The 25,747-nt window shown below is 38.6% G+C and overlaps 1 protein-coding gene across 2 annotated transcripts in view; it reads right to left on the bottom strand.

Annotated features, from left to right (window-relative positions):
* The window catches only part of LOC119559666 (tyrosine-protein phosphatase non-receptor type 21), a 239,737-nt gene that overhangs the window by 97,868 nt on the left and 116,122 nt on the right, over positions 1 to 25,747 (bottom strand). The window contains exon 3 of one of the 2 annotated variants that reach the window (XM_037872722.1): positions 2,978 to 3,758. The exons of the other annotated variant lie outside the window; for it this stretch is intronic. Coding sequence (XP_037728650.1) covers positions 2,978 to 3,758 — 781 coding nt within the window. The remainder of the gene's footprint in view (positions 1 to 2,977; positions 3,759 to 25,747) is intronic. 2 annotated transcript variants of the gene reach the window in all.

Below are 25,747 nucleotides of genomic sequence, written 5' to 3'. Positions count from 1 at the left end.
AATACAAGTCTTTCTACTTTTTAAACTTTTTTCACGTCTTGAAAATTAAAATTTTTTGATGCCAAAAGTTTCTGTAAACAAAACTAATAGTAACTGCAGAAATAATTATTCAAAAATCGTTTTGTTCATATTTTTTATTATTTTTGGAAAATGTTTAGAAATTTGCATTCAAGTCATATTTTATAATACTTTTTTCTGACATTGCCACATTCAAAAAACCATAAAAAATATAAGCAAAACGATTTTTTAAAAATTTCGTTTCCTTTTGAATGGGTTAAGAAAGGTATCATTCAAACGGAATTAATATATTTAACTTATGTTTTATGTAAATACTTTTAAACACCCCTGTATATGACCAGCCCCTACTTTATAGCCTTTATAGATTTCGAGATATCGGCGTTCATACGGACGATTTTTTGAGGTTTGTGGGCGTTACAGTGGTCGACATTTTAGCTTTTATGTTTTCCGAGATTACATCGTTGATACGGACAGACAGACAGGCAGACATACAGAAAGTAGAACATGTCTAGATCGACTCGAAGAGTGATGGTGATCAAGATTTCATACTTTCATACTTTGATCACACCTTCCGACAAATCTAGTATCACTTTTTCTTCTGTTTCTTTTTGCAAAATTTAATCATCATCCATTTTTTTAAAACAAAATTAATTAACATATGTATTTACAATATTATATCTTTAGTTCAATATGACCAACACAATGAACTAATGAACTTAATCCTCTCCTTCACAATTCAGTTTTATTAGTTGCTAAAAAAATACTTCTGTAAGAATTTAATGGCCAAATAAAGTTTTATTGCGGGAAAATTTTACAATGAGGAACTAGGCATAGCGTTCAACTGTACACATCATATTTATTATGATAGTAAAAATGATATAGTAAACAAATAAAATAATAAATATTCAACAAAATGTTGAAAAAACTGAAAATAAATGTTAAAGCAAACTTTGGGTTGCAGGGTCATGGCCCACGGCTAAACACTGCCAAATCTGAAATCTTCATTTTACTTAGTTTATTTTTGTCCCTTTTTTATCTATAGTAGCCTCATGTTTCCCTTGCTAAAGCTAGACCCGGACATACACAACACAAGAAAAATACCAGGCTCCGACAAATGAAAACAAGAGAAAACAATATAATCGAGTGTCTCGAAAATTGTTTTTTTTTTTTTAGTAAATAACTGTAAGATGACCGCGTAAAACCGGAAAATTCGCAATCGCATGAGGCACAACGGTTTCGCCATACGAGACTTAGTCGTAGAAAGCAGCAAGTCGTAGAAAACAGAAAAATTTACAGCGCTTCCAAGCTTTGGCTCGTCAATTTTACGTCACGGATTTGAGGTACTTACACTGCCTTATAGTGCTTTGGAATCGATCTTGTGTCTCTTTTTTAGGTCAGTATGGAGAAAAAAAAAGCAAGGAGCGAGAAGAGCCCCTCCCGCTCCCCTCCCGCGACCCTACCATCGTATATCAGCAATTTAAATTTTACATTAGCCTAAACGGAATTAGATAATTAAAATTGGTATTGAATTTATTGGAGAGAAAGAGATGGGTAGGGCAATAAGTTAAATTTGTTAAAATTTGTTTATTATTCAAAAGAATAAGTTAGCCGCGCACTCTGCTCTCTCCTAGCGCCGGCAGCGCTTTCCGCTCTCAATTTTCTGCACATGCTTCTGTTTCTGGCAGCGTCAAGAAAAAGAGAGCAATACATATAATAGGCAAGAACCATTTACATTAATGTGGGTTTGGTAAAAATTAACAATCTTAAACCATATAATGTATATAAATGTTTGCATTAGTTGTTCAATAAAATAATTGGTCAAAAAGCTTTGTTTGAAAGAATTCAATTTGCCGCGCAGTTCGGTTTGCAACTATTGACACACACAGATTCATAAATACATATGTCATTGTCTGGCCCTGACGTCATTGCTTTTATTAACTACTTGGGAGGTCTCTGGGCGTTAGAGTGGGCGTGGCACATCCGATAGGTATTGATGAAACCAATACATTTCTGTTAAAATAATTATTCTACCATCAGTACGGCGCGGCACTCTGCTGAAATAAACTTGAGCTGCGCTAGAATCTCAAGAATCTATATGCTTTATTCCAACTTTTTAGAGTTTCTAGAGTTTCCGTGATAGCAGTGTTCATTCGGAACGATTTCTTCATTCATTCATGGTCGGAAACGATTCCTTATCTAATCTAATAAACCCTTTTACTCACGAGTAACGGGTAGAAAGTAACAAAAAAGTAAAACGCCCTTTAACAAAAGAGGTCACACAACGCGCTGGTTGTTCATGTTTAAGTTAAAGCCTCCATGTAGCATTTCACCTATACTCTGGTTCTGTGCTACTAATTGCTTAGCTATTAATAAGCCGTAAACAGTGTCTAAAAACCTTAATTCTGGTAATTTAACTACGAATTTTTAAAACTGACTCGATGGAAAATTTGCTGGATTGGGGTCGTACTATAAAAGGAAACTCCTTTCAGATTTTGTAGCGTTCAGTCTTCAGCTTTTAATTGTCGACCATTGTTATCAGCCAGTGATTATTTCAACATCAAAACTGTTATTTATAGTCGCCGCGGAGAGCACTAGCCACCACAGACTAATATGCGTGGCTACTGTAGCCATCACCGCGAAACTTCCCCCTCACCGAACCAACATGACATATGACAAACTATGTTGAGAAATAAAAAATAAGAGGCCTAGAAATTATCCGAGCATTTTTTCGTGGATCTCTTGGCTTTTGCGCTTTCTCTGACGAACGGATTTCGTGGATTTGAATCCTTAAATCTCTTAGAAAGAGAGATTTGTATTTTTAGGTCGTAGCAGACAAACTAAAATCCGGAAATGTTTCTTTTATATGTCAATTTTTGCTTGGTCCTTAGACAGAAAAGTACATAATTTTGACATTTACTGTTTAGGTAAAGCAGACTTTGGTTAATTATGACCAGCTTACCAGCTTGTCCTTGGAATATCTCCCGGATATGGGCTGCGACTTGTTGACTCCCGTGGACCAACGATGTGGAAGGTTAAGATCATCTTGGACCATCTTCAGTTTAGCTGCCAGCATGGCGTGCTGACCTACCGTTGTAGCCTTTTCCCTGCCCAGCGTAGCTGACTTCTGTTTGTCGGATGTTTTGCTACGTGACAAAAAGTTCCAACGCTTCTTGCGTTTTGAGTCCTTGCTGGCCACCGACGAAGACTTAGTGTCCAGCGTCGAGTTAGGTATAGAGGAGGTGCTACCAAATGTGTGTACAGAAAGATTCATGTTACTAAGTTGCTGTTGCAATGATTCTTCTGCATCGGCCCTCGTCGATTTGTCCAGAGTTGGAGGTGCCATTTCCATATCAGGCGCCGCACTGGCTGCTCTGGTTGAGAGCTTAGGAGCTTGCGGCTCCCCGAATAGCAGCTCCGTGCTTACAGTCCGGTTCGACCTGTACATTTTTATGTTCCTATCTTCAGCTTGGGAATTTATGGTAACAGTGACTAGGTTGTTGGTGATGCTCTTCGGAAAAGCCAAAACAGGAACAATAGTAGAAGCGGACTGTATTGACAACGCCCTCTGAGGTAGGGGTACATTCTCGTAGATGGGCTCAATGGACCCGGTTATCAAGCTCCTCTCAAGGGGGGCGGGGGTTGACGATTTCTGGGTAGAAGAAACAAATGGCGGTGGTAACGGACTGCTGGCTGGCGGTGGTACAGGACTGCGGTATCCACTCGGCGGCAGGGAAGGTGCACTGAAAGATCGGTAGAATGATGAATAAGGTTTGCAACCAACATATACTAAGCCATATTTTTGACTTGCCGCAAAAAAAATTTCAGATTAGTGCGGGTCGATTTGGGTGCCTAAAAATCGCATGGTGGAACGTAGTCTTTAAAGGATTGTAAGCAATATTGCCTAACAAACTTAAAAATCAAAATCCGGCTGGTACGATTCTCAGTACTAAAATAAACATTGATAAATAAAATCAATTTCAATTTACACTTACAAAATGGGACGGTCGGGAAATATAACTTGATTTTACGAAAAAAAAATAATCGAATATTTTACAAACAATTTTTCGTTTTTTTATTTTTAAATTAATACGTTTAAAAATCCTTTGTTCAAGCAGTAGCTTTTAAAATGCTGAATATGTGACAAAAAAATTGAACAAATTCGGTTCATAATTTTTGGGTTATCGTGTCTATGTGCGATTTAAACGAGTCACGTCAGGCTAAACGACATGAAAAACATAACTTTCGAGGACTGTGTCCTAAACTATTGGACCGATCGAATTGATGTTATAGGTGTGTTATCTAGACTACCTTTTTTAAGGGGGTATTCTAGTCTAGAAATTTGAAAAAATCTAAAAATTTTTTTTTTTCATAATTCGATAGTTTAGATATTTAAAACAAGGAAGAACGCTATAGTCGAGTACCTCGACTATCAGATACCCGTTACTCAGCTAAAGGGACCAAAGGGAAATGGAGATATGCAAGCAGCAAAGCGAGATTTAAGTGCGCCACCTACCGGCGGAAGACAGACTTAAGCATTGTGGGCGTTAGGGTAGGCGTGGCAAATTTTTTTTTGGATCAATCGATAGGTATTGACGAGACCAATACATTTCAGTTAAAATTTGTTATCTAGCATAAAAATTGTGGGCGCCACAGGCTTGGGCGGTTTGTGGGCGTTAGAGTGGGCGTGGCATATTCGCATAACAAACCTGCGCTGCGTACAAGGCTACGGAATCTAAATCTGAAATCCCAATACTCTATCTTTGATAGTTTCCGAGATATCCGCGTTCATATTTACGGTTTTTTGAAGTTTGTGGGCGGTTTGTGGGCGTTAAAGTGGGCGTGGCAAACTTTTTTTTGGATCAATCGATAGGTATTGATGAGAACAATTCATTTCAGTTTAAATTTTTACTCTAGCATCAAAACTGTAGAAGCCACAGTTTTGGGCGGTTTGTGGGCGTTAGAGCACTCTACTGAAACAAACTTGCGCTGCGTAAGAAGCTCAGGAATCTGCTCGCCAAATCTCAATAGCCTAGCTCTCATAGTTTCCAAGATCTCAGCGTTCATCCGGACAGACAGACGGACAGACGGACAGACGGACAGACGGACAGACGGACATGGCTAGATCGACTCGGCTAGTGATCCTGATCAAGAATATATATACTTTATGGGGTCGGAAACGCTTCCTTCTGCCTGTTACATACTTTCCGACGAATCTAGTATACCCTTTTACTCTACGAGTAACGGGTATAAATATCTCCCTAAACGGATTTTTCAAAATTCAAATTATTTTTAAAATTATGGCTGATTAAGAGAATGTACGTTATACGTGCTATTCTATCATTTACACTGCCTGAAATTTAACGTAAAACTTTAAACGCGTTTTTCTCCAAACTACTTTTTCTGATACGGTAGCCATAATATTTCAAGTTCTAATCAGCCGATTTACTTAAAATTTGGCATGAATATTTTTTCAATATCTCTCTATCGCATGAACCAACAAAAAATAAGAATTTAAAATTTGTAATATTTTTAAAAAATTCGATAAAATTAAAAAATTAGTGAAAAAATCGACTTTTTTTTTGGGTGGCCGCCATTTTATGAAAAAAATTTTTTTTTTTTGTTTTGCTGGTTCATGCCATAGCGACATTCGTACTGATTAAGAATCTTTTTTTTTTTTATTTTTCGGATGACCACAAGGGTAGAAATCATGGCGACGAGGACACGGCCTTTTTTTTCCCCCCTCTACTTCAAGGACACATAACTCGATGAAAAATAAATTTTTTTTTTCAAATTTTATTTTATGTACTCTTCTAAGTTAAATAAACAAATGATAAAAAACCCGACACTAAAAATATCAATGGTTTAGTTTTAATTAATTGTTAAAAAAGGCTCTAAAATAGAGCCTCTAGACTAGAATACCCCCTTAAAACCCTTTGTACTCCCTTAAGAAGAAGAACAAAAAGAAACCTCAGTTTATTTAAGACATAAAACACAACAAAGGAAAATATTAAGAACGATGTAAGCGAAGACGGAATGTTTTAAAGTTATCTATTTTTGATCAAGTACGGGCATGTGTATTGATAAAACAAACAGTTTAAAATTGTTTTACAAACGAAAATAAATGTTTGATTCCAATTCACATTTTACTTATCCGATTAAAATTTACAAACTAAACTATTGTACTGCAACTAAAAGTGCATTTGAAATGATTAAATATACCAATTCGTACGTGGCTCACAGCTTTTTTCATACCTGTCTCCTTTATCTTATCTTACTATAAAGAAGGTCCCTAGAAACGCCAAGTAGCTCCTGCGGCAATAACGGCTTGACATAAAAATCTAAAACCAAAAAACAGAAATTCGGAAATAATTCGAAGACGCTTGATAAGTTGAAATTGGTACAACAGACGACCCCAAACTGCCCAAATATTTTTATTTTCAATATATTATTTCCCATTTAACTGTTTTAAATATTACCAAAGTGGTCTTAAAATGTGCTGTTCATAATCTTAAGGAACACCCGCAAATAACTGCTTAAAAATTTTTTTTTTTGAAAATTAAGCCTTTTTACAAAGTCACCCAATTTTTTCCTGTTCCACATCTTGCTATCTGAAAACAGCCAAGCCGATAAGTGCCGCATACTAACAAAATAACACATGTACCATTAGAAGAGTATTTCTTTGTTTAACCATTTTACAACACTGGTAAGGGTTACTTTTTATTTAAATACATGTATTTAACGTATAATTTAAAAAGGGGTTTCATTGAAAACTAATAAAAATAAGATTACTGAATACTGAATACTGCTTGTGTATGTACATATACACTGGTCGGCATATGTATTTTGACAAAATAAAAGTTAAGTATACTCATAACTTGAATATACTTCTTGTAAACTATAGGCATCAATGGAAAGGTAATTTCAATGCCGTTTGAATGATACAATACATTTCTTTACCCATTCAGTACTTATTGAAAAGGACGAATTTGTGTAAATCAACTTTGAAATTTTAAAAAAAAACTTTTTTCCTCGTCTTGAAAACTTAAATTTTTTGATGCAAAAAGTTTCTTCAAACAAAAATAATAGTAACTGCAAAAAGAATTTTTCAAAAATCATTTTTCTTATATTTTTTATGATTTTTTGAAGGTGACAATGTCGGAAAAAATTTGTATGAAAAAGACAAAAATATGGCTCAAATGCCTGTTTTTAAGCATTTTCAAAAATTCATAAAAAATATAAGAAAAATGATTTTTGAAAAATTCTTTTTGCAGTTACTATTATTTTTGTTTGAAGAAACTTTTTGCATCAAAAAATTTAAGTTTTCAAGACGAGGAAAAAAGTTTTTTTTTAAAATTTCAAAGTTGATTTACACAAATTCGTCCTTTTCAATAAGTACTGAATGGGTAAAGAAATGTATTGTATCATTCAAACGGCATTGAAATTACCTTTCCATTGATGCCTATAGTTTACAAGAAGTATATTCAAGTTATGAGTATACTTAACTTTTATTTTGTCAAAATACTTATGCCGACCACTGTATATGCATTTGTAGCTGACGTGGAAATGAGATTCGTTTAAACAGAAATTCTTTTTAATAATAATAATTATAATAGTAATAATAATAATAATAATAATAATAATAATAATAATAATAATAATAATAATAATAATAATAATGATAATAATAATAATAACCATAATAATAATAATAATATTAATAATAATAATGTTTGTGCCTAACCGAAGTAGACACTTCTGGGTCACACCGCGGGACAAGGGGGTAATGAGCACTTGTCGCTGGCACGGGGACGCTTTGCTGGCAGGACGATCGCGTCGTGGCAATGGTAACGAAGGTTACTGCGATGTCGGACCGCAGGCGATGCTGAGCTGCGATGAGGTTGAGCTAACGTGGTTGGCTGCTAGTTGAGATAGTGTATTACGAGCCCTAGAGGTAGGAAGTAGAACCGCGGAGTTATGAGGTGTGTTGATAACTGATTTATTCTTCATTCGATACATTATTATATACTACTTGGAACACGGAAGTTTAGTGTAATGATTAGTGAAGTAAGCTATATTCTAAAGTAGGTCAGGGAATTATGAGTATGGTAGAAGTTTGCGTAGTTGGCTCGGCTGACACTGCAAAATGTGCTGACTGCATTGGCGAGTTAGTGTGCCGTTGAGTCGGTGAGACGGTGAGACGGTGAGTTAGTTAGACAGATAATATGCTGATCAGCAATTCTCATCTGCAGTGAGTGCTACTGAGCGCCTGGCACTGTTCCCAATTTGGCTACTGCTTGATTTGTTGGGTGTGGTTATGTTGAGTACCTTTGGGTACGAACAAATAATAATAATAAAAATAATAATAATTGTTACAGCCGAACCCTTAATGAAAGCTTCAAACAGCACTGCTTTATAATCCGATGTTTTTTATTAGTTAAATCAAATTACAAAATCAAGAGAAAATAAAGAGGTTTAAAAAATCTTCCTCTCCTATTGAGGATCGCACTGTAACTGTATGGTCTTTCGATTGTCGGCGAGATGTTGATTGGTGTCGGATCCAACCGATGAATTTATGAAAATTAATCGACGTTTCAAAATGTACTGCGGCGGTAACATTCCCCCCCACGTAAACAGCTATGGGGTGTTTACATTTACTTAGAAGCAACGTCCAGTACAGCTATTTTGGTTGTTGGCCGTACCATAATACCATGTTGAGTCTTAATAGTGGCAGATCGAACTTGACCATCTTTGGCTGTGACGACCTCTGTAATTCGTCCTTTGGGCCAAAGGTTCCTGGGTAGATTTTCGTCCACTACGATTACGACGTCGCCAACTGCCAGAGGATGTCGTTTGGGAAACCATTTGGATCGCTTGGTGATTATTGGCATATATTCCTTCACCCACCTCCTCCAGAAAAGATCGGCTAGTTCGTTTGCCTGGCGCCAACGTTGTCTTGGGCTTGACTCGCTTGTCAGTGAAGGCTTGAAGCCGTCTGCGGATCCTAGCAATAAATGGTTGGGAGTAAGTGCGTCATCGTCTTCTGCCTCCAAGGAAACGAAGGTCAGTGGACGGGAGTTTATTACGTAATCTGCACTTATAAGAGCATTTTTGAGACTTTCGTCGTTGTAATTGGCGTTCGGGGAAATGGATTTGTGTACCATTTTAATCGATCGAATTAAACGTTCCCATGCCCCGCGCATGTGTGGTGCGGCAGGTGGATTGAAGCGCCATTTAATTTTGTCATATTTTATAACGAGCTTGTCGAACTCAAAATTTTTCAGCTCCTCTTTGACAATCTTTTCGGTTGCTTTGAAATTTGTTCCATTGTCAGAAAATATTTGCTTGGGCGTCACGCGTCGCGACATAAAGTTTGCCAGGCACATTATGCAAGAGCTACCCTGCAGTTCCAAAATTGAGTTAAGCGCCCAATCATCACGAAGCCGACTGCGACGTCGGCAGAGAAGCCAGCGACGCCGGCAAAGCGACGCGCTCTCAGTCGGGTCCGCAAAGAGAACGCACAAAAAAGTAATTTTGGGCTCTCCCTCTCTCGTCATGTCTCAGACGGAAAAGTGCGCGTTAAGGGAAGGAGGCCCAGCAACCTAAATATATAGACCTTTGTGCACCCTTGACTTTTGAATAATGCGACATTTGTTCGTAAATGTAAAAAAACCATTTAAAATAATAGGTTTCTGTTTTAAAATATTTGTATCTCTTAAACAAATTTATATGTTTATTAATATTATTTAATAATATGTAAAGTTTTAAGAATATATTTTTATAAACCAATTTGCATAGTCGAATATGTCTATAAATACCCTGCTTCTAAGTGCAAGATGCATAGACCAAACGGGACATGCCAAAAAAACAGAGCAACAACGGATTAGCGGAACCGTTGTTGTTGTTGCTTGTTGTTTTTCTGGAAGGCACGCGGCTTTTTTCATCTTTTTCACTTGCGTTTACTTAAGTGAAGGAGTTAGAAGTTCAAGAAAACTTCGAGCAAACAACTTTGTTAAATTCAATTAATAGTGGCTTAAAAGTGAAATAGAATCAATTCCCAGGTAAGTCGTTCGCAGACCAATAATTTTCAAAACAGTGAGAGTAAAAAACAAGATAATCTATATTTAAAATAAGGGAAATACAAGATTCCCAAAAAAACACGTGACGGAAAAAAATAGCTGTGAAAAATATTAATTTTTGACGTGAAAAGCAACAAATGGTGCATATAATAAACAAATAAACAAATCTGTGAAAGCATTTAAAAATCTTATTGAGTGCAAAGTTTCTAGGGACAACAAATAAGAGATGTTTGTTTTTAAAACTTATGTTTGTGGTTAAAATTCGTTAAGAATTATTATTAATAATATTAAACCACAATTATTACTTTTGTATACGTAAACAAACATGTCTACTGAAATATAAATCTCAAACATCTCTAATTTTCAGTCCCTGGAAGTGTTTTTTTTTCGCATCTGCAAAATAAATAAATGTTTTGATAAATAATAAAAAAAATAAAAATGATAATTTATTACAACAAAATAAAATAAATCAAGTGACCGAAAACAAAAGTTTGCAAATTTCTTCTCGATATTTTTTTTAATTTTCTTATATTTTTAGACAAGGCTGATGGTAAATCTATAAAAAAAAAATGGAAGGCTAAGTCGTTCCATTTTAATCATATTATCCGGGGAACTTGTTCTGTCCCACAACTTGGAGGAGGGCCAAAACAAGAAGAAGCTCAAAGTCTTCCCAAATTTTGTCCGCGCCTTGTTAAGTAAGTTTTTATTGCGGCCGAAAGTAACTATTGTTTGAAAAGTTTAATTTTTAAAAGACTTCTGGGATTTTTACATTGAATACCAAAGATAACACATCTTTTATTATAAATAAAACTTACAATTAATGATTACTTTCGGTCACTCGTTTTTATTTTCGTCTCGTTCTATTTTCAAAACTAATTTTTCTTCTAATACTAGATGCAATCGCTCTGGTGGAGCCCTTGGAGCCTCCCGAAAAGGCACTGCAAAAAGCAAAGAGGTGCGTCAAAAACCTAAGTTGGGCAAAAAAAAAGTCAACGCCGGCCCCAGATGCTGAAGAGGCAACGACCCCGCTAACCCCGGGAACCCCCGAGCTGAAATTTTAAAACAAATAAATAAAAATAAATAATTACAACTATTATATTTATATATATATGTTATATTTGCTGCTAAGCGCTTAACGTGAGCTGAATGTGTGCTTTTCCCGCTGCTCAATCGAGCGCTCAACATGTGCTTAATGTGCGCTTTTTCTGCTGCTCAATCGAGCGCTCAACATGTGCTGAATGTCTGCTTTTTCAGCTGCTCAATCGAGCGCTCAACATGTGCTGAACGTGTGCTTTTTTTGCTGCTCAAAAAAGCGCTCAAGGGGGTGCTCAAAAAAGCGCTCAATGCGTGCTATTTTTTGAGCACTGATGAACCCTAGGACATGCCTATGTTAATTTCAGCACATAGTTCCATACAAATTGTGCGCTCATTGAACGCTCAGTGATGAGCTTTTTGCAGTGATTGAGTGCTCAATAAGCGCTGAATGGTACTGCAGGGTAGTGTCAAGGCTGTAGGCTATCTCTGTATGAATTGCGCGCAGAGTGAGGCATGTAAATATAACACCCCACCGTTTTTCTTTGTGTCGGCCTACGTTAACGAGAATTGGACCGAAGAAATCCACTCCAGTGTATGTAAAGGGCCTCTCGAAGCTGGCGACTCTAGCTGGCGGTAGTGGTGCCATCTGAGGTGGTTCCGGGATCGCCGTATTATTTTTGCATCTTTGGCACGCTTTCCGTACGGATTTGTAAACAACACGTAACTGGGGAATAAAATATACGCTGCGGATTAGATTAATTGTTCCCTCGTGAAGCATGTGATGGTTTGTTTCGTGAAATTCCTTTACTATAAGTTGAGTGATGTGGTGGCGCTTTGGCAAGACAATTTGGTCTCGGCTTTGATTTATTGTGTCTGAACGGCCTTGAGTACGCATTATTCCATCACTTTCTATGTAAATATTCAGTCCAATCAATACGCTGGGCTTACTTATGAATCCGTTTGATTGAAGAGTCCCGAGTTCCGATTTGAAATTATCTTGTTGTGCTTTCCTGAAGAGTAGGTTTTTGGCCGACGTCAGTTGTTCGAGCATAAGAATATTTTGGAGTTTCTCAGCTTTGCATCTAGCTCGTAGAATGTCCAAGTATAACAAAAAAGTAGCCCTTGCTCGGTATAAGCGCTTCAAATCAGAAAAGCGCTCAACGTATAATGGTGCCACTACAATGCTTTCTTTTCTGATTATCAAGACAGTTTTTTTAATCTCATCATGGTCGACTTTGTTAGAAGGGCACAAAGTGGGCTGTTTTGGGCACTGGTCCTTTGACTGTTGAAGAAATTATGGGTCGTTAATCCATTCCTGTGAATTTGGTTTGCTGATAAACTTTGTCGCCATGTCTGCTACGTTAAGCTTTGTTGGTACCCAATGCCACTGACCAGCGTTTGTGGTCTCCAGGATTTCTCCTACGCGATGCATTACAAAAGAGTAAAAATTACGCGGGTCCATCGTCAGCCAGGAAAGTAGTGTCCTTGAATCGGTCCAATAAGTGTGTTGATCGACGCTTATGTTGCGAATGCTCTGCACTTTGTAGGATAGACGTGCACCGATTACGGCAGCAAGTAGTTCCATGCGGGGTATGGAAAGTGGCTTGAGGGGAGCCACCTTACTTTTTGCTGCGATCAGTGAGACGGTTATATCATCCCCTTTTCCTATCCGAAAGTAACACACGGCGGCATATCCGTACTCACTGGCGTCCACGAAAGTATGTAGTTCAACAAAATCTGCCATACAAACTAAGGGCGAGTAATGGCGCGGTACTTGAACAGTTGTAGCTTGGGGTAGCAAGTCTTTCCATTTCGTCCAAAAACTCAGCTGAGGTCCTGGTAAGATGTCGTCCCAGCCTATGCCTGTGCGCCAAATTTCCTGAAGGAGCATTTTGAGGCCAATAGTGTAGCAAATATGGACATCAACACTTGCAGTACCTCGCGTTTGGTTGGCAAGGCTTCTTCCGAAAGGACGTTTCTTTTCATTCGTGTAAATCTGAAAACATTTTTAAACATGTCAGTTGCTGGTTCCCAAAACATACCAAGGACTTTTTCTGGATCTCCGAGTTCCTTTGGCGACTGTAGATCGAGGAAATCACCCTGTAAATGTTTCAAGACTTCGGGTGAATTAGAAGCCCAGTTCCTTATATTGAAACTTCCAGCTGCGTGTATGTCTCCGACCTTTAGGGTAACCTCGATTGCTTCAGTTTCGTCGCCTAGGCTATCTATGTAGTCGTCGACGTAGTGTGCCTTGGTAATGGCTTCGAACGCACGCGGGCTTTGCAGCTTGTATTCCTCCGCGTTCTTGTAGCGAACATAATGAGCAATGCATGGCGCACAGGATATTCCGAATGTCATAGATCTCATTACAAAGGTTCTGATTGCTTGCGTTTCGTTGTTATACCATACAAAACGTTGAGCGTGCGCATCTGATTCCAGGATTCGAATTTGGTGGAACATTTCAGCAATGTCGTTACAAACAGCTATCTTACCAACTCGAAACGCCATTAATACTTCGGTAAGTGGATGTAGTAAATCGGGGCCGGTATACATGAAGTCGTTGAGTGACTTCCCGTGGGATTTAGCAGCCGTATCCCAGACGAGACGGACCTTTTGAGGTTTATTGTGGGTTATAAATATTGGAAGGTACCATACGCGTTCGGGCTGTTCAACAAGTGCGGCACTGGACAGTTCGGATGCATACCCTTTTTCGAGTAGATTATTTATTTGCATCTCAATTTTGCCAAAAAGTTCAGGTTCTCGGTTTATCTTAGCCTTTAGACATTTTAGCCGTTTCATTGCGTTGTTGTAGCTTTCCGGAAGAGTTGGATTATTCTCGCGCCATAGAAGTCCTACTTGATAATGTCCTTCATTCTTTGAACAAGTTTTATCCAATATTTCCAGGGCCTTCTCGTCATCCACGGAACGAAACGTCTTTGGAGTAACAGTTTCAACGCAAAAACTTTCTTTAATGCTCTTTTCAATCTCGTCCCAGTTGCACTGGCAGTGGTGCATGGAAAATGCAGTTTTGGAACTTGTGGAGGCTTGCAGTCCCCAGCCGAGAACACACTTAGACGCAATGGGATCATTCCATTTTCCTTCTCTGAGCCTTCGTGGTACAGCGAGCTTCCAGTTGTTGGTTCCAATAAGAATCATTGGTTCGGCATTCGAATAAGATTGTAGGGGTATTCCATCTAGATGTGGAAACTTGATGCGCAATTTATGTACGTTCACCGTCTGTTTTGGCAAGCCTAGGTTTTTCACAGTATGGACATTATTTAGCCAATATGCTTTAGTGGCGCCTGCCCCGGCGACTCGAATATTGCAGCGTACGGAATTCCCCTCTCTTCTGGTGGTTTGATTGGTCCACTGCATACAGATCGGTTCGGGGGTGCCACTTATGTTTAAACGCTTAAAGAAGGATTCGTCTATTAGTGTGACCGAAGAGCCTTCGTCCAGGAAAGCAAAGGTTTCAACTTTAATATTGTCACCTTGGACATGTATTGGCACGATACGAAAATATTGTTCAACTTCTGCTGACTTGACTTGGTGAGACGTGACAACGTTGATATTGGGCTTGCCTTTGTGAAGTAAGGGATGATGCCTTGACTTACATCCTCCAACACCGCATGCATTAGTAAAAGAGCTTCTACGGCCATGAACTTTCAGGCACTTAAAACAGAGCCTGTTGTCGCGAACAACTTGTTGCCTTCCTTCGTAAGTGAGATTTTTGAATTGTTCACATTGAGCGACTTGATGCTGTGCGCTTTGGCATACGGAGCAAGGTGAGTTCTCGGATCGGTAGGAATTGTGTGGGTGCTTCTCTAATTCCGCATGTTGCGGCTGTGCATCATTGTAGTATGAGTATGTACATTATTCGTCCTTGAGTATGAGGTTGAAACGACTGTGGAGGCTGCTTCTGCGATCTTATACAACCAATCGGTAAATGCTTTTACATTTGCTATGGATCCATCTTTTGGGTGCATTGCCCAGTTCAGCTTATACTGATTTGGAAGTTTGTCAACCAACTCGCGAACAAGCATAGGGTTGTTTAGATGTGCATCTAGTTGACAGGCCTCCATGGTAGCACAGATGTTGCGAACAGCAAGGGCGTAGTCGATAGTGAATCCAGCCTGTCCTTGTTTACTGAAATTCGTTTAGCTTTCTCAATTAGGCGATCCAGAATTTGATCTGGACGACCAAAAAATGTTTTCAATGTGCTTATAACCTCTGGAACCATGGTTGGCAAAAAAAGCTTGTCTCGGACTAGATCGTACGCTTTCCCTTTAAGACATTTTTGAAGTCGAAGCATATTTTCGACATTTGAAAAGCCGGCAGCAGAAGTGCTGTTTTCAAAGGCGCTTATAAAGGTGGGCCACTCGTCTGGATTTCCGTTAAATGTAGGTAAATCAGCTGGTAGTATTTGTCGAGCTGATAATTGAACGCTGCTGGGGCCCATTGTCGTGGGTGTCCATGTCATGTTGGGATCATGTTGGCGCGACAAAATATTATATTTTTGCTCAATATATCTCTGCTCAGCTTCTCGTTTTTCCTCTAGCATCTGTAACATAAGAACGTTGGTTGACGTGTTTATACCGGGTGTTTCTTGTAAACTCATTTTCGGCTCTTTTTGCAATCCCTGCACGGCGGAGCCTTGATGTGCAGTTGTATTGGTCTTCACGATGTCGGTATCACCCTTATCGCAAGGAGGGCAGGCCCAGCCTTTAAGGTTATTTGCGCTTTCTTCACGCACACAAGAGAAATGGTACCAGGTCTTGCAATTATCACATTGAACCCATATTATGTCTTTCCCGGGTCGATCTTTTTTGCAAGCACCGCATATCGAGGTATCATCTCACCGTGGAAACATTTTTAATTGTTCGCGAAATTGATTTCGGTTGTGAGCTTCTCTGCCTGTTGGGGGAAAATTTATTTGCTTTCGCAAGCTGTGCCCCTAATCACAGCCTTAGTTGGCAGAAAGGAAAACCGTGGAATCAGAATATAGTTTTGTTCTTTTTGGTTTTTTTTACCACGAAACACTAACACCAATACGCGGAGTGTCTTCGCAATAATCTATTTGTCAGTTTCTGTCTTCGGTTGGTGTGTATACACTGATTATAAATGTCGCAGTTAATTTAAAGTTCGTGCCACGATTATTGTTAATGTACGGGACTGCGGAACTTTATTGTCCTTAAGACGCAGTCGAGCACCAATTAATAGTTAACCCGCTGTTGGAACTAGATTAGGTTTAATATTGTTACTACGGAACTTTATTGTTCAGACGCAGCAACTTGCGGTGTTTTGTTTCTTTGTTTGTAAAAAATGTTACAGCCGACGAAAAAATCTTCCTCTCCTATTGAGGATCGCACTGTAACTGTATGGTCTTTCGATTGTCGGCGAGATGTTGATTGGTGTCGGATCCAACCGATGAATTTATGTAAATTAACAACAACAACAACAACAACAACAAGAACAACAACAACAACAACAACAACAACAACAACAACAACAACAACAACAATAATAATAATAATAATAATAATAATAATAATAATAATAATAATAATAATAATAATAATAATAATAATAATAATAATAATAATAATAATAATAATAATAATAATAATAATAATAATAATAATAATAATAATAATAATAATAATAATAACAATAATAATAATAACAATAATAATAATAATAATAATAATAATAATAATAATAATAATAATAATAATAATAATAATAATAATAATAATAATAATAATAATAATAATAATAATAATAATAATAATAATAATAATAATAATAATAATAATAATAATAATAATAATAATAATAATAATAATAATAATAATAATAATAATAATAATAATAATAATAATAATAATAATAATAATAATAATAATAATAATAATAATAATAATAATAATAATAATAATAATAATAATAATAATAATAATAATAATAATAATAATAATAATAATAATAATAATAATAATAATAATAATAATAATAATAATAATAATAATAATAATAATAATAATAATAATAATAATAATAATAATAATAATAATAATAATAATAATAATAATAATAATAATAATAATAATAATAATAATAATAATAATAATAATAATAATAATAATAATAATAATAATAATAATAATAATAATAATAATAATAATAATAATAATAATAATAATAATAATAATAATAACCATAATAATAATAATAATATTAATAATAATAATGTTTGTGCCTAACCGAAGTAGACACTTCTGGGTCACACCGCGGGACAAGGGGGTAATGAGCACTTGTCGCTGGCACGGGGACGCTTTGCTGGCAGGACGATCGCGTCGCGGCAATGGTAACGAAGGTTACTGCGATGTCGGACCGCAGGCGATGCTGAGCTGCGATGAGGTTGAGCTAACGTGGTTGGCTGCTAGTTGAGATAGTGTATTACGAGCCCTAGAGGTAGGAAGTAGAACCGCGGAGTTATGAGGTGTGTTGATAACTGATTTATTCTTCATTCGATACATTATTATATACTACTTGGAACACGGAAGTTTAGTGTAATGATTAGTGAAGTAAGCTATATTCTAAAGTAGGTCAGGGAATTATGAGTATGGTAGAAGTTTGCGTAGTTGGCTCGGCTGACACTGCAAAATGTGCTGACTGCATTGGCGAGTCAGTGTGCCGTTGAGTCGGTGAGACGGTGAGACGGTGAGTTAGTTAGACAGATAATATGCTGATCAGCAATTCTCATCTGCAGTGAGTGCTACTGAGCGCCTGGCACTGTTCCCAATTTGGCTACTGCTTGATTTGTTGGGTGTGGTTATGTTGAGTACCTTTGGGTACGAACAAATAATAATAATAAAAATAATAATAATTGTTACAGCCGAACCCTTAATGAAAGCTTCAAACAGCACTGCTTTATAATCCGATGTTTTTTATTAGTTAAATCAAATTACAAAATCAAGACAAAATAAAGAGGTTTAAAAAATCTTCCTCTCCTATTGAGGATCGCACTGTAACTGTATGGTCTTTCGATTGTCGGCGAGATGTTGATTGGTGTCGGATCCAACCGATGAATTTATGAAAATTAATCGACGTTTCAAAATGTACTGGGGCGGTAACATTCCCCCCCACGTAAACAGCTATGGGGTGTTTACATTTACTTAGAAGCAACGTCCAGTACAGCTATTTTGGTTGTTGGCCGTACCATAATACCATGTTGAGTCTTAATAGTGGCAGATCGAACTTGACCATCTTTGGCTGTGACGACCTCTGTAATTCGTCCTTTGGGCCAAAGGTTCCTGGGTAGATTTTCGTCCACTACGATTACGACGTCGCCAACTGCCAGAGGATGTCGTTTGGGAAACCATTTGGATCGCTTGGTGATTATTGGCATATATTCCTTCACCCACCTCCTCCAGAAAAGATCGGCTAGTTCGTTTGCCTGGCGCCAACGTTGTCTTGGGCTTGACTCGCTTGTCAGTGAAGGCTTGAAGCCGTCTGCGGATCCTAGCAATAAATGGTTGGGAGTAAGTGCGTCATCGTCTTCTGCCTCCAAGGAAACGAAGGTCAGTGGACGGGAGTTTATTACGTAATCTGCACTTATAAGAGCATTTTTGAGACTTTCGTCGTTGTAATTGGCGTTCGGGGAAATGGATTTGTGTACCATTTTAATCGATCGAATTAAACGTTCCCATGCCCCGCGCATGTGTGGTGCGGCAGGTGGATTGAAGCGCCATTTAATTTTGTCATATTTTATAACGAGCTTGTCGAACTCAAAATTTTTCAGCTCCTCTTTGACAATCTTTTCGGTTGCTTTGAAATTTGTTCCATTGTCAGAAAATATTTGCTTGGGCGTCACGCGTCGCGACATAAAGTTTGCCAGGCACATTATGCAAGAGCTACCCTGCAGTTCCAAAATTGAGTTAAGCGCCCAATCATCACGAAGCCGACTGCGACGTCGGCAGAGAAGCCAGCGACGCCGGCAGAGCTGAGCGCAACGGCGGCAAAGCGACGCGCTCTCAGTCGGGTCCGCAAAGAGAACGCACAAAAAAGTAATTTTGGGCTCTCCCTCTCTCGTCATGTCTCAGACGGAAAAGTGCGCGTTAAGGGAAGGAGGCCCAGCAACCTAAATATATAGACCTTTGTGCACCCTTGACTTTTGAATAATGCGACATTTGTTCGTAAATGTAAAAAAACCATTTAAAATAATAGGTTTCTGTTTTAAAATATTTGTATCTCTTAAACAAATTTATATGTTTATTAATATTATTTAATAATATGTAAAGTTTTAAGAATATATTTTTATAAACCAATTTGCATAGTCGAATATGTCTATAAATACCCTGCTTCTAAGTGCAAGATGCATAGACCAAACGGGTCATGCCGAAAAAACAGAGCAACAACGGATTAGCGGAACCGTTGTTGTTGTTGCTTGTTGTTCTTCTGGAAGGCACGCGGCTCTTTTCATCTTTTTCACTTGCGTTTACTTAAGTGAAGGAGTTAGAAGTTCAAGAAAACTTCGAGCAAACAACTTTGTTAAATTCAATTAATAGTGGCTTAAAAGTGAAATAGAATCAATTCCCAGGTAAGTCGTTCGCAGACCAATAATTTTCAAAACAGTGAGAGTAAAAAACAAGATAATCTATATTTAAAATAAGGGAAATACAAGATTCCCAAAAAAACACGTGACGGAAAAAAATAGCTGTGAAAAATATTAATTTTTGACGTGAAAAGCAACAAATGGTGCATATAATAAACAAATAAACAAATCTGTGAAAGCATTTAAAAATCTTATTGAGTGCAAAGTTTCTAGGGACAACAAATAAGAGATGTTTGTTTTTAAAACTTATGTTTGTGGTTAAAATTCGTTAAGAATTATTATTAATAATATTAAACCACAATTATTACTTTTGTATACGTAAACAAACATGTCTACTGAAATATAAATCTCAAACATCTCTAATTTTCAGTCCCTGGAAGTGTTTTTTTTTCGCATCTGCAAAATAAATAAATGTTTTGATAAATAATAAAAAAAATAAAAATGATAATTTATTACAACAAAATAAAATAAATCAAGTGACCGAAAACAAAAGTTTGCAAATTTCTTCTCGATATTTTTTTTAATTTTCTTATATTTTTAGACAAGGCTGATGGTAAATCTATAAAAAAAAATGGAAGGCTAAGTCGTTCCATTTTAAGCATATTATCCGGGGAACTTGTTCTGTCCCACAACTTGGAGGAGGGCCAAAACAAGAAGAAGCTCAAAGTCTTCCCAAATTTTGTCCGCGCCTTGTTAAGTAAGTTTTTATTGCGGCCGAAAGTAACTATTGTTTGAAAAGTTTAATTTTTAAAAGACTTCTGGGATTTTTACATTGAATACCAAAGATAACACATCTTTTATTATAAATAAAACTTACAATTAATGATTACTTTCGGTCACTCGTTTTTATTTTCGTCTCGTTCTATTTTCAAAACTAATTTTTCTTCTAATACTAGATGCAATCGCTCTGGTGGAGCCCTTGGAGCCTCCCGAAAAGGCACTGCAAAAAGCAATGAGGTGCGTCAAAAACCTAAGTTGGGCAAAAAAAAAGTCAACGCCGACCCCAGATGCTGAAGAGGCAACGACCCCGCTAACCCCGGGAACCCCCGAGCTGAAATTTTAAAACAAATAAATAAAAATAAATAATTACAACTATTATATTTATATATATATATTATATTTGCTGCTAAGCGCTTAACGTGAGCTGAATGTGTGCTTTTCCCGCTGCTCAATCGAGCGCTCAACATGTGCTTAATGTGCGCTTTTTCTGCTGCTCAATCGAGCGCTCAACATGTGCTGAATGTCTGCTTTTTCAGCTGCTCAATCGAGCGCTCAACATGTGCTGAACGTGTGCTTTTTTTGCTGCTCAAAAAAGCGCTCAAGGGGGTGCTCAAAAAAGCGCTCAATGCGTGCTATTTTTTGAGCACTGATGAACCCTAGGACATGCCTATGTTAATTTCAGCACATAGTTCCATACAAATTGTGCGCTCATTGAGCGCTCAGTGATGAGCTTTTTGAAGTGATTGAGTGCTCAATAAGCGCTGAATGGTACTGCAGGGTAGTGTCAAGGCTGTAGGCTATCTCTGTATGAATTGCGCGCAGAGTGAGGCATGTAAATATAACACCCCACCGTTTTTCTTTGTGTCGGCCTACGTTAACGAGAATTGGACCGAAGAAATCCACTCCAGTGTATGTAAAGGGCCTCTCGAAGCTGGCGACTCTAGCTGGCGGTAGTGGTGCCATCTGAGGTGGTTCCGGGATCGCCGTATTATTTTTGCATCTTTGGCACGCTTTCCGTACGGATTTGTAAACAACACGTAACTGGGGAATAAAATATACGCTGCGGATTAGATTAATTGTTCCCTCGTGAAGCATGTGATGGTTTGTTTCGTGAAATTCCTTTACTATAAGTTGAGTGATGTGGTGGCGCTTTGGCAAGACAATTTGGTCTCGGCTTTGATTTATTGTGTCTGAACGGCCTTGAGTACGCATTATTCCATCACTTTCTATGTAAATATTCAGTCCAATCAATACGCTGGGCTTACTTATGAATCCGTTTGATTGAAGAGTCCCGAGTTCCGATTTGAAATTATCTTGTTGTGCTTTCCTGAAGAGTAGGTTTTTGGCCGACGTCAGTTGTTCGAGCATAAGAATATTTTGGAGTTTCTCAGCTTTGCATCTAGCTCGTAGAATGTCCAAGTATAACAAAAAAGTAGCCGTTGCTCGGTATAAGCGCTTCAAATCAGAAAAGCGCTCAACGTATAATGGTGCCACTACAATGCTTTCTTTTCTGATTATCAAGACAGTTTTTTTAATCTCATCATGGTCGACTTTGTTAGAAGGGCACAAAGTGGGCTGTTTTGGGCACTGGTCCTTTGACTGTTGAAGAAATTATGGGTCGTTAATCCATTCCTGTGAATTTGGTTTGCTGATAAACTTTGTCGCCATGTCTGCTACGTTAAGCTTTGTTGGTACCCAATGCCACTGACCAGCGTTTGTGGTCTCCAGGATTTCTCCTACGCGATGCATTACAAAAGAGTAAAAATTACGCGGGTCCATCGTCAGCCAGGAAAGTAGTGTCCTTGAATCGGTCCAATAAGTGTGTTGATCGACGCTTATGTTGCGAATGCTCTGCACTTTGTAGGATAGACGTGCACCGATTACGGCAGCAAGTAGTTCCATGCGGGGTATGGAAAGTGGCTTGAGGGGAGCCACCTTACTTTTTGCTGCGATCAGTGAGACGGTTATATCATCCCCTTTTCCTATCCGAAAGTAACACACGGCGGCATATCCGTACTCACTGGCGTCCACGAAAGTATGTAGTTCAACAAAATCTGCCATACAAACTAAGGGCGAGTAATGGCGCGGTACTTGAACAGTTGTAGCTTGGGGTAGCAAGTCTTTCCATTTCGTCCAAAAACTCAGCTGAGGTCCTGGTAAGATGTCGTCCCAGCCTATGCCTGTGCGCCAAATTTCCTGAAGGAGCATTTTGAGGCCAATAGTGTAGCAAATATGGACATCAACACTTGCAGTACCTCGCGTTTGGTTGGCAAGGCTTCTTCCGAAAGGACGTTTCTTTTCATTCGTGTAAATCTGAAAACATTTTTAAACATGTCAGTTGCTGGTTCCCAAAACATACCAAGGACTTTTTCTGGATCTCCGAGTTCCTTTGGCGACTGTAGATCGAGGAAATCACCCTGTAAATGTTTCAAGACTTCGGGTGAATTAGAAGCCCAGTTCCTTATATTGAAACTTCCAGCTGCGTGTATGTCTCCGACCTTTAGGGTAACCTCGATTGCTTCAGTTTCGTCGCCTAGGCTATCTATGTAGTCGTCGACGTAGTGTGCCTTGGTAATGGCTTCGAACGCACGCGGGCTTTGCAGCTTGTATTCCTCCGCGTTCTTGTAGCGAACATAATGAGCAATGCATGGCGCACAGGATATTCCGAATGTCATAGATCTCATTACAAAGGTTCTGATTGCTTGCGTTTCGTTGTTATACCATACAAAACGTTGAGCGTGCGCATCTGATTCCAGGATTCGAATTTGGTGGAACATTTCAGCAATGTCGTTACAAACAGCTATCTTACCAACTCGAAACGCCATTAATACTTCGGTAAGTGGATGTAGTAAATCGGGGCCGGTATACATGAAGTCGTTGAGTGACTTCCCGTGGGATTTAGCAGCCGTATCCCAGACGAGACGGACCTTTTGAGGTTTATTGTGGGTTATAAATATTGGAAGGTACCATACGCGTTCGGGCTGTTCAACAAGTGCGGCACTGGACAGTTCGGATGCATACCCTTTTTCGAGTAGATTATTTATTTGCATCTCAATTTTGCCAAAAAGTTCAGGTTCTCGGTTTATCTTAGCCTTTAGACATTTTAGCCGTTTCATTGCGTTGTTGTAGCTTTCCGGAAGAGTTGGATTATTCTCGCGCCATAGAAGTCCTACTTGATAATGTCCTTCATTCTTTGAACAAGTTTTATCCAATATTTCCAGGGCCTTCTCGTCATCCACGGAACGAAACGTCTTTGGAGTAACAGTTTCAACGCAAAAACTTTCTTTAATGCTCTTTTCAATCTCGTCCCAGTTGCACTGGCAGTGGTGCATGGAAAATGCAGTTTTGGAGCTTGTGGAGGCTTGCAGTCCCCAGCCGAGAACACACTTAGACGCAATGGGATCATTCCATTTTCCTTCTCTGAGCCTTCGTGGTACAGCGAGCTTCCAGTTGTTGGTTCCAATAAGAATCATTGGTTCGGCATTCGAATAAGATTGTAGGGGTATTCCATCTAGATGTGGAAACTTGATGCGCAATTTATGTACGTTCACCGTCTGTTTTGGCAAGCCTAGGTTTTTCACAGTATGGACATTATTTAGCCAATATGCTTTAGTGGCGCCTGCCCCGGCGACTCGAATATTGCAGCGTACGGAATTGCCCTCTCTTCTGGTGGTTTGATTGGTCCACTGCATACAGATCGGTTCGGGGGTGCCACTTATGTTTAAACGCTTAAAGAAGGATTCGTCTATTAGTGTGACCGAAGAGCCTTCGTCCAGGAAAGCAAAGGTTTCAACTTTAATATTGTCACCTTGGACATGTATTGGCACGATACGAAAATATTGTTCAACTTCTGCTGACTTGACTTGGTGAGACGTGACAACGTTGATATTGGGCTTGCCTTTGTGAAGTAAGGGATGATGCCTTGACTTACATCCTCCAACACCGCATGCATTAGTAAAAGAGCTTCTACGGCCATGAACTTTCAGGCACTTAAAACAGAGCCTGTTGTCGCGAACAACTTGTTGCCTTCCTTCGTAAGTGAGATTTTTGAATTGTTCACATTGAGCGACTTGATGCTGTGCGCTTTGGCATACGGAGCAAGGTGAGTTCTCGGATCGGTAGGAATTGTGTGGGTGCTTCTCTAATTCCGCATGTTGCGGCTGTGCATCATTGTAGTATGAGTATGTACATTATTCGTCCTTGAGTATGAGGTTGAAACGACTGTGGAGGCTGCTTCTGCGATCTTATACAACCAATCGGTAAATGCTTTTACATTTGCTATGGATCCATCTTTTGGGTGCATTGCCCAGTTCAGCTTATATTGATTTGGAAGTTTGTCAACCAACTCGCGAACAAGCATAGGGTTGTTTAGATGTGCATCTAGTTGACAGGCCTCCATGGTAGCACAGATGTTGCGAACAGCAAGGGCGTAGTCGATAGTGAATCCAGCCTGTCCTTGTTTACTGAAATTCGTTTAGCTTTCTCAATTAGGCGATCCAGAATTTGATCTGGACGACCAAAAAATGTTTTCAATGTGCTTATAACCTCTGGAACCATGGTTGGCAAAAAAAGCTTGTCTCGGACTAGATCGTACGCTTTCCCTTTAAGACATTTTTGAAGTCGAAGCATATTTTCGACATTTGAAAAGCCGGCAGCAGAAGTGCTGTTTTCAAAGGCGCTTATAAAGGTGGGCCACTCGTCTGGATTTCCGTTAAATGTAGGTAAATCAGCTGGTAGTATTTGTCGAGCTGATAATTGAACGCTGCTGGGGCCCATTGTCGTGGGTGTCCATGTCATGTTGGGATCATGTTGGCGCGACAAAATATTATATTTTTGCTCAATATATCTCTGCTCAGCTTCTCGTTTTTCCTCTAGCATCTGTAACATAAGAACGTTGGTTGACGTGTTTATACCGGGTGTTTCTTGTAAACTCATTTTCGGCTCTTTTTGCAATCCCTGCACGGCGGAGCCTTGATGTGCAGTTGTATTGGTCTTCACGATGTCGGTATCACCCTTATCGCAAGGAGGGCAGGCCCAGCCTTTAAGGTTATTTGCGCTTTCTTCACGCACACAAGAGAAATGGTACCAGGTCTTGCAATTATCACATTGAACCCATATTATGTCTTTCCCGGGTCGATCTTTTTTGCAAGCACCGCATATCGAGGTATCATCTCACCGTGGAAACATTTTTAATTGTTCGCGAAATTGATTTCGGTTGTGAGCTTCTCTGCCTGTTGGGGGAAAATTTATTTGCTTTCGCAAGCTGTGCCCCTAATCACAG

The sequence above is a fragment of the Drosophila subpulchrella genome, unplaced genomic scaffold (genome assembly GCF_014743375.2).
Source record: "Drosophila subpulchrella strain 33 F10 #4 breed RU33 unplaced genomic scaffold, RU_Dsub_v1.1 Primary Assembly Seq30, whole genome shotgun sequence".
Taxonomy (NCBI): domain Eukaryota; kingdom Metazoa; phylum Arthropoda; class Insecta; order Diptera; family Drosophilidae; genus Drosophila; species Drosophila subpulchrella.
The sequence above is the reverse complement of the archived record's forward strand: the minus strand, read 5'-3'. Positions and strand labels throughout refer to the sequence as shown.